Source organism: Seriola dumerili, unplaced genomic scaffold, assembly GCF_002260705.1.
Source record: "Seriola dumerili isolate Sdu_G_001 unplaced genomic scaffold, Sdu_1.0 BDQW01001222.1, whole genome shotgun sequence".
NCBI classification, from domain to species: domain Eukaryota; kingdom Metazoa; phylum Chordata; class Actinopteri; order Carangiformes; family Carangidae; genus Seriola; species Seriola dumerili.
In genome coordinates this window covers 98,415-111,956 of record NW_019175477.1, presented here as the reverse complement: position 1 = coordinate 111,956, position 13,542 = coordinate 98,415, and the positions used below count along the sequence as shown (strand labels likewise).

The following is a 13,542-nucleotide window of genomic DNA, read 5'->3' as shown; positions in this document are numbered from 1 at the left end:
GTGTGTGTGTGTGTGTGTGTGAGGTGAGCACTGTAGGATTAACTTGAGATTCATATTGAAGTGTCAGCCACACGGGGCCTGAGCTGTCACAATTTGTTCCTGAGGCAGCAGCTCCCATGTAGCATCACGATACTTTAACAGATGAGATTTAGTTGCTGCCCCCGTGTGTAGAAGTAACACAGTGAGGATTTACAGTCGACAACATGCACTCTTCTTATTCACCGGTCATCTGAGGAGTACTGCTTTGTAATAACTCATTTATTTTGACTGTCAGATCTTTAGGTCAGCTAACAGGACACTGCTAATGACTTACATTCATTGTAGAAATAGAGGCTCTCCTCTTACATGTCAACAGTATAGCCTGCAGCTACAGCCAGCACTGGGATTCGACGCCTCCATCTCGTATGGCTGACCACTCTGCAGATCCGACATTGATTTATCCCTCCTGTCTCCATTATCCATTACCTGCCACATAGTCTCAACGGTGCTGCTGTGTCTAACCAAAGATGGATCGGACCATCATTCATACGTCCCTCTCTGTCCCCTCCCCCACACACTTACATCTCGCTTAAGGGGTTATCGACATGGCCCCTTTACTACAGTCAGTAGGCTGGACCCCAGGAAGGAGTTTGAACATGTCACTCAGGAATAATTGACCTTTTTTTCCTGCAACGGTTGCATTGCTGGTGATCAATACTTAGCCTGCAGCATAGGCTCCTGTTTTGAAAGGGTTTGCCCAGCTCAGATTGACATGTATTTTAGATTTTCATAGCTTGAACATAACATACATTAGAGATTTATTCATATGGCTTGATCGTGCAATACAGCCTGACTGTGATGCAGTTTTTTACATTTTACGTTGTGTTACAGACTGGCATCATCTTTTGCCTGGAGCTCATTGAGGGATTTGTGCTCTCATGCACGTGCCTCTCTTTCCAAAGACTTTCACAGGCACCAGTATGCGAGTTAATTCACTTCTCCTTTTAACAAGGATGCTGTTTTTATGTATGTTGTTCTACAGGGGAGCAATGTCATGGAAGACCAGGACTTGAGAGAGATTGGGATCACAGACCCGAGCCACAGGAAGAAGATCCTGCATGCAGCGCGTTCGTTACCTAAGGTGACAAATCATTGATTAATACTGCAGCGCTTATCTCAGCAGAGCAAGACCTGATTAGATGTCATGTGTTGCCTGTGATGTTAGATCACAAGATGCTGATCTCCCCTAAATACCCAGGCAGTGCTGGGAAGTAACTAAGTACATTTACAATGCTACTGTACTTAAGCACAATTTCAAGGTGCTTGTGCTAGTATTTGTATTTTAAGGCTACTTTACACTTACACTCCACTATAAACTTTTTACTCCACTATATTCATCTAATAAATATAGTTATGGGTTGCTTTTAAAATTAAGGCCTAGCATAAAAAAATTAATTATGCGCTTATAAAATATTATGCATTATTAAAAGATTAAACCATTAACCTCTTTGGCTTGGACCTCCTTGCAAATAACATTGTCTAGTTGGTGCCTTGTGTCACATTTCAGATGTATAATAGTTGTTGTCTAAACTGTCCAAATGGTTTAATGTAAATACCTGTTCCTGCTCTTTCAGGCCCAAACAAGTAAAATATACAATATTTCTAAAAAAAAAAAAAAAAAGGAAAATATTAGAGGAAAGTCCAAAAAAGGAAAATAAATTTGTGTAGCAGAACTTTGTTTTTTCATCTTTTGCTTCATCTCATGATGATTAATTGAGGGCGTCTGACCTCTAGTTGGGGAGCAATTTGACTAAACTAACTACCTGTATATAAAGTGGTTGAAACTACTCCCTCGAGCAGCTGCAACAATAAAATGCTGTGTATGCTGTTTGTTACTCCAGTATTAAAAACTGAATAACTAGTTTAGTAATACATGATATCAGTCGCAGGGAACCATTGTTCTGTGAGTAGTTTTATGCTTAAACCTTTAAGGATATTCACAGTTTTGTATTTTTACTGAAGTAGGATTTTGAATGTCAGATTTTTACTTGTGATGGAGTATTATTACATTGTGGTACTTTTACTCAAGTAAAAGATCAAAACTAACCCTAACCACCACTACAGTTGTGTAAATGTAATCTATAATCTGTTACCTCATTCAAATGACTTTTCTACACCACTTGCACAGGGTTATTGTAGCCAGATCCATAATAACAGGCAGGAAAATTGGTTAAAAATGCAGCACGTGCAGTGGCACAGCTCTTAGAGCATCAGTGAATCGTTTCTTCTCTTACAGGTGAAAGCGCTGGGCTGTGATGGCAGCAGCTCCCTGTCCTCCTGGCTGGAGAATCTGGGACTGCATGAGTACTTACACAACTTCCTGGCCAGCGGCTACCGCACTCTGGACTGTGTCAAAAACCTGTGGGAACTGGAGATTGTCAACGTGAGTCTCAGTGACGTACAGGGACTATGAGGAGTATCAGAGGGTGAAATTAGTTTCACAACGTGTTAAAGAAAATTCAGGATAAGAGGCAAGTTTGACAGTTTACTTCAGCTGCACTTTGAGGAGCCAGGAGACTCAAACAGACTCATTCTAGAGGAGCACACGGGAAATAAGCCTGCGGGCTTTATTGTGTTTTCATCCTCTGATTTTTTATGTATGTAATGACTACAGCACAGTGTTATATGTATTTTTAATCATCAAATAAATACATTTATTTATTAACTCATCCAGTCATTCAAACTCTGAAGGGGAAAACACAAAACTTTGGTTTTGAATGTTAGGGGAATATTTTTCAGTGCTTCAGCTGGTTAAAGGTTCAAAGGTCAGAAAACAAACCTTTAACATTTAAGGTGCTGACACTTTAAGAAGAAATGAACACGTCAGTTTTGAAAGAGAGAACTGGAGACTTGCACATAATGATCTGATAATTATCTCAAAACAAACTGTTAAAACAAAGACACTTTAGTCAGAGCTCTTCCAAGATGAGACAATTACAGTCTCATTTAAGGTTAAAAGCTTGAATACTTATGGGGAAGTTGTTATGTCAGTGACAGTGTCTGGATTCTCTTGACATGCCTCCTCCTTTCTGGCACTCCTGCCTCCATGAGTGCCGCTACTCATTTTCCTCTTTATTTTTTTTCTTTTTTTTTTTTCCCCAGGTGCTAAAGATCACCCCACTTGGTCACAGGAAACGCATCATTGCTTCCTTAGCAGAGAGACCCTATGAAGAGCCTCCCGTCAAACCTCCTCGTTTGTCTCAGATCAGGGTGAGAACCCACACACTCATACACTGTGTCACCAGCAGGTTTACAACACTCATCTACATTTTTCTTTTTATACACATTGAAATGACGTGTGGTAAGAAGGGATTAACAGGAGTTTGATGGTTTTCTATCCTGTCAGACTTGGCTCTATTAGTTTCAATCACTCTTTTCTTTTTCTTTTCTTTTTTTTTTTTTTGAAGTCCACAAATTCTGCAAAGCATGTTTTTTGTGAAGGATGAAGTACAAACTTTCTCTCTCCAGTGCCAAGACCTGCCTGGATCCCAGACCTCGTCTCCCCTCAGTCAGATGGAGTCCTACACGGGACGCTCGATGGACCCGCTGCTGCCTGCTGGAGAACCAGGGAGGAAAAAAGTGCCAAATACCGACTATGAGGTCACCCAAAGATACCGCAGTGAACGACACAGAACTCATGTATGTTTCGGTTTATCTTTATCCCTCACTTCAGCAGTACGTCATGTCAGAGGATCTCTATGTGATGTAGTGATTGTATTGCTCACCTGCCAGACATCGTTGATAATAATAATAATAATAATAATACTTTGAATAATCATTCCAGGAACGGTATGAAGAACGGCATCGAGAGCCTCGCCTGACCTTGCGGCCGCCCAGTCTGGCAGCACCGTACACCCCGGTCCAGAACTGGCATCACCAACCAGAGAAACTCATCTTTGAATCCTGTGCTTACGAAGCCAATGTACATTTACGCTTTTCTCCTTCCTGAATGATGTTGTTTTCATTGAACATATACAGCAACACTGACAGTTTCCTGTTTCCTTTTCCTATTTAGTACCTCGGTTCCATGCTTATTAAAGATCTGCGGGGTACTGAGTCCACGCAGGATGCTTGCGCCAAAATGCGGGTATGCTACGAGAGTTTCTTCTCCAGTCTCGGTGAACAAAAACATGTTATGCATATGAATGAACGGTAAATCACCCTGATGTCCTTTCTCCCTGCACTATTCTTTTCTCCTCCAGAGGTCGACAGAACAAATGAGAAAAGTCCCGACCATCGTCCTCTCCATCACCTACAAGGGTGTGAAGTTTATCGACGCAGCCAATAAGGTTCGCTACTACATCCACATACATGGCCCTGCTTGGTTTAACCTTGCACATCTTTAGTTTCATGTTATACACAATCTTGAACACGGTGCAAGTAACAGCTGATTGTTTGTGAAAGTGTTACAGTCAGGCATCATGCTTTTTTTGGATGCATAATAACATCAGGCAAAAGGACTGCTAATGAAAACGAGCCTTTTGGCTAACTTAGGTAAATGTACATTTATTTGACTGTTGATTAATGAACATTGTCCCTCTTCAAAAGAATGAAAATGCTCTCTGTGATTGTAAACGTCAGACTCGTCCATGTTTGTAGTTCTCAACAGGAGGCGAGTCTGCTCGTATTGTTATTCATTTGACATTAATAAAAAAAAAAAAGACATCGAGAGGTTGCCTTGGAAGCTCAGCCTGCTTCTCCTTTACACGGCTGCACTGTGAAACCCGATTCATGCCTCGACGTCTCCTCTTCACTGGCCGTCTCCTGTCAACTCATATTTCCATGATGCATCGTCATTTACAGCTGTGTGTGTGACAAAGCTTGATAATCTTTTTGTGTTGCGATGAAGCGGTAATTTTTCGGTCTGTATGGTCCCGTTACAGAACATCATCGCAGAGCATGAGATCCGGAATATCTCCTGTGCAGCCCAGGACCCCGAGGACTTGTGTACGTTTGCCTACATCACCAAGGACCTGCAGACCAGCCACCACTACTGCCATGTGTTCAGCACAGTAGACGTGGTAAGGATACCCTTGCTGTCACCCTCATTTTAGCACAGACGAGGTGACCGCACTGAAAGGAGAACTTTTAGCGAGTGTTGAAAACTTTCCTCGCCGGTACATTTGAATTCCGCCGGCATCATCTCCTGTACTTACACTGAGCAGATGTGACGGGCTGCACAGTCAACACTGTTATCTCCAGACTGCCCTATCTCTTCAAGGTGTCACGCTTCAGTTGGGGTTGATTGCCTCCACATAGACACAGTGCGACTCTGGCCATGATAACTAGACCTCACTTATCTCCTGTCCCGCCCCCCGAGATCTGATGATTATCCTGCTAATCTTCTTCATAATGCAGCCGGGGTCATTCCAGACAGCGCTCAGCGTAACAACAGTTTCCTCTGGGTTACTGTAGATCTCTGTGAATTCCTCCGTGGGGGCTGAAACAAAGCAGATAACCATCAAAGGCCCGCAATCAGTTATTTTAAACTGTATTGAACGTACTGCCGCTACGAGCAACCACCAGACGCAATCCTCACCTCACAAAGAGCTGATGTCGTCTGCCTGACACATCAGGGCAGATGACGTATTCGTGTCAGGACAGATTCCTGATCGAAGGATATGCAGATGATTTCAGAGCTCTGTGTTCCGTGTCTGTAGAAATAATGCTTTTTAACTTCCCAAGCCATGTAGTGTGAAGCTTGAGTCCTCTGTCTGTAGTCTGAGGTGCTTGTTCATATTTGGAAGCTGTCGGGAAACTAACAAAAGAATGCAGCAGCAGATTTAATACTAAGCTACAGAGGATGAATCCGGTTCAGGTACTGAGGGGAACAATACTCCACTGAGATTACTGCCACCTCTCCGTGTTACGCAATTCTGTTTTGAAGAAGTTTTAGTGAAAAGAAACTTTTCTCTGATAATTTTTTTTTTTTATTATTATTATTTTGCTGTCTCACTACAAACTGAGTGGAGTCTTGTTTTCCTGACACAAAACAAAACAATTTTCAAGATCTGCCTGCTCTTCCTCTCCTTCTCTTTCTGTGTAGAACTTGACCTATGAGATTATACTGACCCTGGGCCAGGCGTTTGAGGTAGCCTATCAGCTGGCTCTGCAGGCCCAAAGGACCAAACAGCACCAGAACCTTCCAGCGGGACACGGTTCAGAGGTCATTGAGGGCAAGTCCGGCCGACCCGTACCCAAACCACGAGGCAGCGTGCGGAAGTCAGCGGTGAGTTGGACATCAGACGTACTGTAGCACAAGACACCATATAGATACACCACACAGCAGGGAGCTGGTTACGGTCATTTGCCTGCTGATTCGGCAGTTGGAACTGCAGCAGTGGACGTGACACACAGCTCGTGGAGGCAATAACAGTGCTTTAAAACTCATAGAGAATCTGAGTCTGAATTTGGATGCAAATTGCAGCAATGAGATGCTGAGTCATAACTGTGAACACACAGACATGATGCACATGTTTTTTTAGAGTCAATGGGATGTACAATTTAAAACCAAGTAATCCAGTGATTGTTTTTTGTAAATCTATGGGTACATAGTACAGTGTACAAATGGCTAATAGCTAAGTCAGCATACTGTTAATCATGTCAATTTACAAAAATGTAAGCAAATATAGGCTAAACTGAGCCAAACTGTACTCCACACCTAAATAAGGTGGGTTTAAAGACATTTGCAGAATTCAGCATCCACCATTTGTTTAAAAAAAAAAAAGACATCTGCTTTAATAAAGTGTCTACAGGCATAAAGCTGAAGCAAGGAGAGGTCTGAACTCCTGCAGCACTTGTAATGTAACAACTTTATTGTGAGACCAGTGTGTTTTTCCGGCTCTGTCAGGGACTGTGATGAAGGCCACAAGCCGGAAGACGATGCTCTCGCTATAAAGTTGTTCATTATGTTTTGACCTTTTCAGACTTTTTTTTCCCTTCTGCGTGCACCTTGGAAGTACTGAAGGTGAAGCTGTGCCAGAAAAACTTAAACATAGCATGTATCACTGAGTCAAACGTGTAATAATTATGTTTTCATTAAAACATGTGCCTTAACTTTTTGGGATCAAACCTTCAAAAGATATTAGACAAGTCTTAGAACATTTGTATCAGTCCGCAGCGTTTCACATCATTATGATTACACTGCTGATGTTCGTCTGGCCATTAGCATTAAACCATTAAGAGGCGAGCGTGTGCTGAATATAAATGAGATAACTACACCTCAGGGACCAGTCGCACGTGTCCGTCTGCAGCTTAATGAACTCAGCAGAATCTTACGAGAAAATTTGCTGTCGCTCCTCCAGTGTCTGCCTTTTGTTTCCCCCACCTTTGTATTTTGATATGTACATTTTTCAAGCTTTATTTAATCAGTTGTAGTTTTGCTGAGCACAAATGACACTTCTCCCTGCTCCACACTCTCACAGTTACACACACCCACGCCTATAAGATGCCCCACTACAACCAGAGTCCAATCTGTGTTGGATACAACAGATCCGACTCCTCCTGTCTCATGCTGCTCAAATCTGTGTCGATTTCTCTCCCTTTAATTCCCTCTCTACCCCGCCTCCTGTCTGTTTCGTTTGTGCTCCTTCTTCTTCTGTCTCTCCCTCTCTCCTCCTGGCGGCGTTTATCTCTCCCAGGACTCTCCTCCTCTCGACAGTCGTTGCTGTTACTGTTACACCTGCACCACCCACCGTCCCTCCTTCCTACCGCTGCACTCTGCCAGCCCTGCTGCCCAGGTGCTGCCTTCTCATCCTGTCACATCTCCATCCTCTCACACTTGGATTCCTATTTGTTTCCCCTCTCACTGCCCTGAAAACCCAATAATCCTCTGTGTGTGTCTTTTAACCCACTTTTTCCTGTGTGAATTTATTTTGCCGGTAATGTATGTTTTTACTGCTGTGTGAAAATATATACACAAGCTGCACTGTGTGTACTGATAAATGCTTTGGATGTTACTTTGACTTGGGGGCCCTCTAATGACAGTTTGGTGGTAAGACAATAATGCACAGAGTGGCTGGTTTTTGGTAGTGGAACCAAAGAGAGTAATACAACGTCATAAAAATATCATTACAGTTCATTTCAGTACACGTAAAGGCACATGTATAAAATCTATTCTAAAAGGTTTAAAGTAAGTCCTTTAAAATACACTTTTTAGAGTTAATCAAGCTTGAAAGTTTGTTCTTCACCTTGAAAACATCAGTTGACAAATGGTACTTGATACTAAATGAACCTTGTGGTCAGATTGCTTCGACAAGGACAAAATTTGAACATCTACAATTCTTTAAGAACTGAGCTGCTATCTGCTGATGAGCACGTAATAGCATGTGATAATGGCTGAAAGCTCCAGAACAAGTTATTAAATGGAACTTGGGTTGTGGATGTGGCTGTGATGACTTCAAAGGACAAAGAATCCAATTTCAAACTAACTTTTGTGTGAAAATATTTCAAATGACAAAATACATTTAATTAACAAATTAAACCTAACTTATAATAATAAACATGATTTGAAATGAAGTGTGCTACCTTACAAACAAAGAAAACATACCACAGTGTAGTTGCAGCTGTAAGTGTTTATTAATGTACAGTATGTGTCAACAATTATAACTTCTCCTGTGAAGACATATTTTATATTATTAAAAGTGTGTTTTATTATTTAAAAAAAAACACTCACATCTGCTTATAACTACATTATACTGTGTTTTTGACAATTTCCTAAATGTTTATAGATTACTGATAAATGCTGTTTGTACTTACAGGGAGACATTGTGGACCAGGAGGGGGATGCTCAGTCCCAGAGCAGTGCCACGTGGCTCATGGACCCCAAGGAATCCAAGCGCACCATCAGCACTAAGTATGAGACCACCATATTCTGAGCGGACCCCCCCTCTTCCTCCTGACCTCTCAACCTGGGCCTGGTCTCACCTCCTTCCTTCCCCTCCCTCTGTGTGCCTTTCACTGTGATTCTGCCTCTCTCTCTCTGGGCTGGACCCCCGCCCTCCCCTGTCTCCCTTCAGCCGTCACTTGTGTCCTGCTTTTAGAACAACACCACAACAACACGCCGCTAGTGCAACCCTTCCACTTTATCGCCTCCTCTTCCTCTTGCTGGTATCGCTCACACAACCAGCCCCACCACTCACCTTCACTGTTACACTCCGTTCTGTTTACCTTGTTTGCTTCCTGAACTCTGTGCCCAGTGCTTCCCTTTTTCTTTCCCCCAGTCAACATCCTAGTATTTACTGTTGGTGATAAGCTCTTTTTTTTTTTTTTTTTTTTTTCCTGGTGCTTTTCCCGCTCTATTAGGCGATGGCCGCTCTGAGGCTTTTCACTCTGATCTTTCAACTCCTGACTCCTCCGAGTGCTGAGAAAATCTGATTTACCACAGCCAAGAGTGACCCACTGCACACGTCCTTGTCCCTGGATGGACATGTTTCCTGAGGAAACTGAGAAACTGGTTCTGTAATTCTATGCATCAGTTGGACTTTAGCAGACTGTTTCTGTTCAGCGGGATGCAGGTTGTGGTGTTACAGAGGTTACACAGGATTAACTAAGGGGGGGGGGGGACTTTTCACTTGTCAGTGTCTGCTCGAAGCCAAAGGAGGCTAAGATCCTAGCACTGTGATGAGGTCCTTTTGGAGCTAATGAAGTAAGCATTTTGGGGGATTTTGTAGTGGGGAAAATGGGAATCAAAATAGGGCACGGAGGCTGACATGGACCTGCATGTTAGTGGTCCTCGTTGCTCCAGAAAATAGACAGTCTGAACTGTCATAAGACTGGCATGCCCTCCTTTGTCTGTCAATCAGAGCACCAGGATTTAAACCTGATGCTTCTTCTGGAGTGAACTTACTATAACTAAGCACTTTTACCAAATCCCTGAGTGTGTAAGAATAAGTGCATCTTCCTCTGTCTTGTCTTTTTTTTCTTCGTCTTTTCACGACAAATGCCTTCTCTGTTCATCCTGTCAGCATGGCCTTTTGTTTTGCCAATCACACCATGTTAATATTTCACTGCTGCCGGAGAAAAGAGTTAATCATTGTAAAGGGGGGTGGTAATCCGTCACCATCGTGCTGTTTGTGTCCATTCGTTCAAAGTTATTTTTACTTTATTTTAACTTCCCTGCTTTGTGTGCGTGTGTCTGTGTCCCTTCCCTATAGCTGAACACTGTGGCCACTCCCAGCCAGTAAGAAACGACAGGAATGAGCCCTGTTGCATGGTGGGTAGGATGTTTTCTTTTTTTTTTTTTTTATTGGAAAGGTGACCCACTTCCCATGCAGCAGATCGCATCACCAGTTGGATCGTTCTCGCAGCTCGCCACAGTAAGACACGGGCCCGGAGACAAACAGACGTAAAGCTTTCATCACTGCACGCTCCATCGGTTCATCTGACCTCACCGACTTCATCAGACACACAAACACACACACACACACACACACACAAAAACCTCTGTTTAGCTTCCTGTCCATCAGAAAATGATGCTTGTCCCAGCCAGATGTTTTTGTTATGCTCTGTGCATTTCCTGAGGAATGAATCGTTGGCTCTTCTCGGCTGTCAGTCTTACAGGCCTCCCTCACAGGGAGCTCGTGTTTACTCTTTCAGGAGATGTACCAGCAGGTTTCAATGCAGAACTTGTAATTAAAGTGGAAGTGGCTGAGATGAGGAACGTAATAATTTTTTTTTTTATGATACAAAGGTACAAACTGTCAGTAAGAGACCTCACACTGTAGGTACACACTCCTTCCTGGATTATTTGTCCTGTATCCATCATTGTAGCGTCTCTTGATGACCGTCAGCCTCTCATCCACAGTACACATGCATAGCTGTGATAAATGATGTCATCTTGCACAGGAGGAACTCTCTAACCAAACTCAAAGGGCAGAGGAACTGACACTACAAAGACTGTTTTATAGTGGTGTTAACAGGGGGTGGCTTTTATTTGATTTGAAAGTTTTCTCTCTCTTTTTTTGTTTTTTTGGTATGTTTTAAATGTTTTTTAGGGCAATGACGTGTCCTAAAGCAGGAACTGGATCAGGTGTGGTTCACTGCAGCTCTGTCTCCTTCCCTGCCTCTTTGTTCAGTTAATCTAGACAAGATTATTCACCAAACCTGCCATGCAGGCTGGTACGTCTTTAGATTTTAGCTGCAGAGCAGAACAATAGGGCGCAGCATGTCTCTCCTAGCTAACTCCCAGTATGTTGACTGTTAATGGTACTTTTTGGTCAGCTGATGTGTATATGGGTACGTAGTTAGGTCGTTTTGATTTAACTGTTGTTTATGTGGTACGTTGTCAGGCCAGTACGATAACTCTATGGTACACTGTCTTCAGCTCGCTGGTGTCGGCACCTTCAGCCATCAGCCTGGTCCCGGTCTGCTTTTGCACATTGCTGAGGATCATGAGAGATATTCTGGGACTAATCTGATGACAACAATGATGAGAATGATATTGTACATGAATTTAGCGGTCTGTATTTTGATACTTGAATGATTTTTGCTTTTATAGATATCTATATATATATATATATATATATATATATGTATATGTATGTATGTACGTATAATTTTTGACGTTTGTCAAAAGAGAGAAAAGGACTATGTCTTACAAAAGTTAAACATATCGTGAATAAATACCCTGTGATTTAAAAAAAAATAAAATAAAATAAAAAAAATAAAGGCTGAGAAAACAATGACTCAGAAGAGGGACCTCACTTCAGAAAAAAAGATTGTAAATAATCTTGGGCTTCCAGTCTTTTTTATGATTATTTTTCATAATTGTACAACTAATAAATGGCGCAATTAGAAATGCTGTCCCTGTTGCCTCTTTATTTGTCTGTTCACTCATCTTGTTTCATGTCACCATTGAACTTTTGGCTTTTCATCCCATCTCCACCAGAATTGCCTGTCACATATTGACAACCTGTGGTTCTCCTGCAGGTATCACAGCTGAAGCGACACTGTGTTTTGATGCCTTCAGAGCTGCTCCATTTGTCAGAGGGCAGTCAAGGTCAGTGGTTGTGCCAGGATGAAATGTTTGGTCTCCGCCCTTCACGTCTATTTCATAAACATTTCCCCCGCTGAAGGATGGACAGCTCCCTCTCAGAGCCAGTGCAGGTGTAATGTAGTACAGGAGATAAGAGCGCAGAGGCGCAGGCACACAAGCTGACAGTGAAATATCATCATAGCGTCCCTTGTCAGTCCGAACGACAAGCCACTGCAGTAGGCGCAGGCTGCATGACAGCAGCATTTTAACACAGCAAACCCGTTTCTACATTATATATCTTTTGCATTAAAAGATACATTCCAGCACAGCATGATGAACACTATCTTACAGTTCAGGGTTTCATCTTGCCCTCTCAAACCCAGTCACCTAAATGTATCGCTGCGACAAGACTTTTTAATACCGTTGTGACATTACAAACTGAAGTTTTAGACAAAACTTTGTATTGAAACAAACTGTTTTTTTGTGCTTGTTAATTGTATCAGCTGAGATTAATTAAAATATTAAGCATTTTTCAAATCGCCTCGGCTCCAGATTGTGCACTGACATTAATTTTCATCTTTGTCAGAAAGGAAATGAGTCAACAGAGGAAAATGACCTCAACTATAATTTAAATGGCAACGTCTATGAAATATCAGTCAGTGATAACAACTCATCTATTCGCAAAACAATTCTGAAGTTTGTGAATGTATAGATAGATGGTAAAAGCCAATTTATTTTGTATCAACAATCACATATTTGCCTGCTGTTGTCTAGAGAGCATTAATTCTCAGCACGTAGTTATTCTTCATCTGATTTCTCTTATTTGTTTAGTCTTTTGATAGTAATACAGTCCCATGGGTAATAGCCATCAAATTTATTTTACAGTTTTACACTGCTGTTTTTCTCAAAAATCGAAAATAGCTCATTGCTTGAGGTTGTGAATTACAAATGACACTGCTCAAGTAAGATATTTGTATTAGCTTGACTGCTGCGATGAAATTACATGTGAATCCTGCAAAACTATGGCTGCATCACACCTTTGATACAATGACGTGACTGCTGCTGGAGTGGAAATATGTACTTTTTGAAATGTGATGTCACTGGCCAACATGAAAAAAAAAAACATTTTAACAGAACGACAGATCAGATGATTGTTTCTGTGTAAGATGTAAATAGGAATCTACACATCTGCTCATTTTCATAGATATGCAACAGACGTCACAGATGTATGCTGCTGTTCCTGGAAAACAAATCGCCATGTTGCATACAGATTGTGAGATTGATATCTGCAGACAAACCTGCTTTGTTCATAAACTAAACCATGCACTACAGGTTCACAGCATCCAGCCTGTAGACCATGGAAATAATTAGTAAAACAAGCCATGTCGCATTTCTTTTTAGACTACACAAGAATAAGCAGAACACAGTTTTGTGGTACCACACTCTAATCACAATCTGTAATGATTTATAGATTGTAATCTAGATATAAACAATTAGCAAGATTAAATTTTTGTGAAAAATCTCTTTGG

At 41.8% G+C, this 13,542-nt stretch overlaps 1 protein-coding gene across 4 annotated transcripts in view; it reads left to right on the top strand.

The window, feature by feature from the left end:
- Positions 1-11,820, top strand: part of anks1a (ankyrin repeat and sterile alpha motif domain containing 1A) — a 62,844-nt gene extending 51,024 nt beyond the window's left edge. For 3 of the 4 annotated variants that reach the window (XM_022767584.1, XM_022767582.1, XM_022767586.1), the window contains 10 exons: positions 1,022-1,120; positions 2,276-2,422; positions 3,142-3,249; positions 3,508-3,678; positions 3,824-3,961; positions 4,055-4,126; positions 4,242-4,328; positions 4,923-5,060; positions 6,086-6,268; positions 8,799-8,998. In XM_022767584.1, coding sequence (XP_022623305.1) covers positions 1,022-1,120; positions 2,276-2,422; positions 3,142-3,249; positions 3,508-3,678; positions 3,824-3,961; positions 4,055-4,126; positions 4,242-4,328; positions 4,923-5,060; positions 6,086-6,268; positions 8,799-8,915 — 1,260 coding nt within the window. In that variant the 3' untranslated portion in view covers positions 8,916-8,998. Of the gene's footprint in view, positions 1-1,021; positions 1,121-2,275; positions 2,423-3,141; positions 3,250-3,507; positions 3,679-3,823; positions 3,962-4,054; positions 4,127-4,241; positions 4,329-4,922; positions 5,061-6,085; positions 6,269-8,798; positions 8,999-10,193 lie in introns of those variants that run through there. The other variant, XM_022767585.1, reaches the window with a different exon arrangement.
- Positions 11,821-13,542: the final 1,722 nt, after the last annotated feature.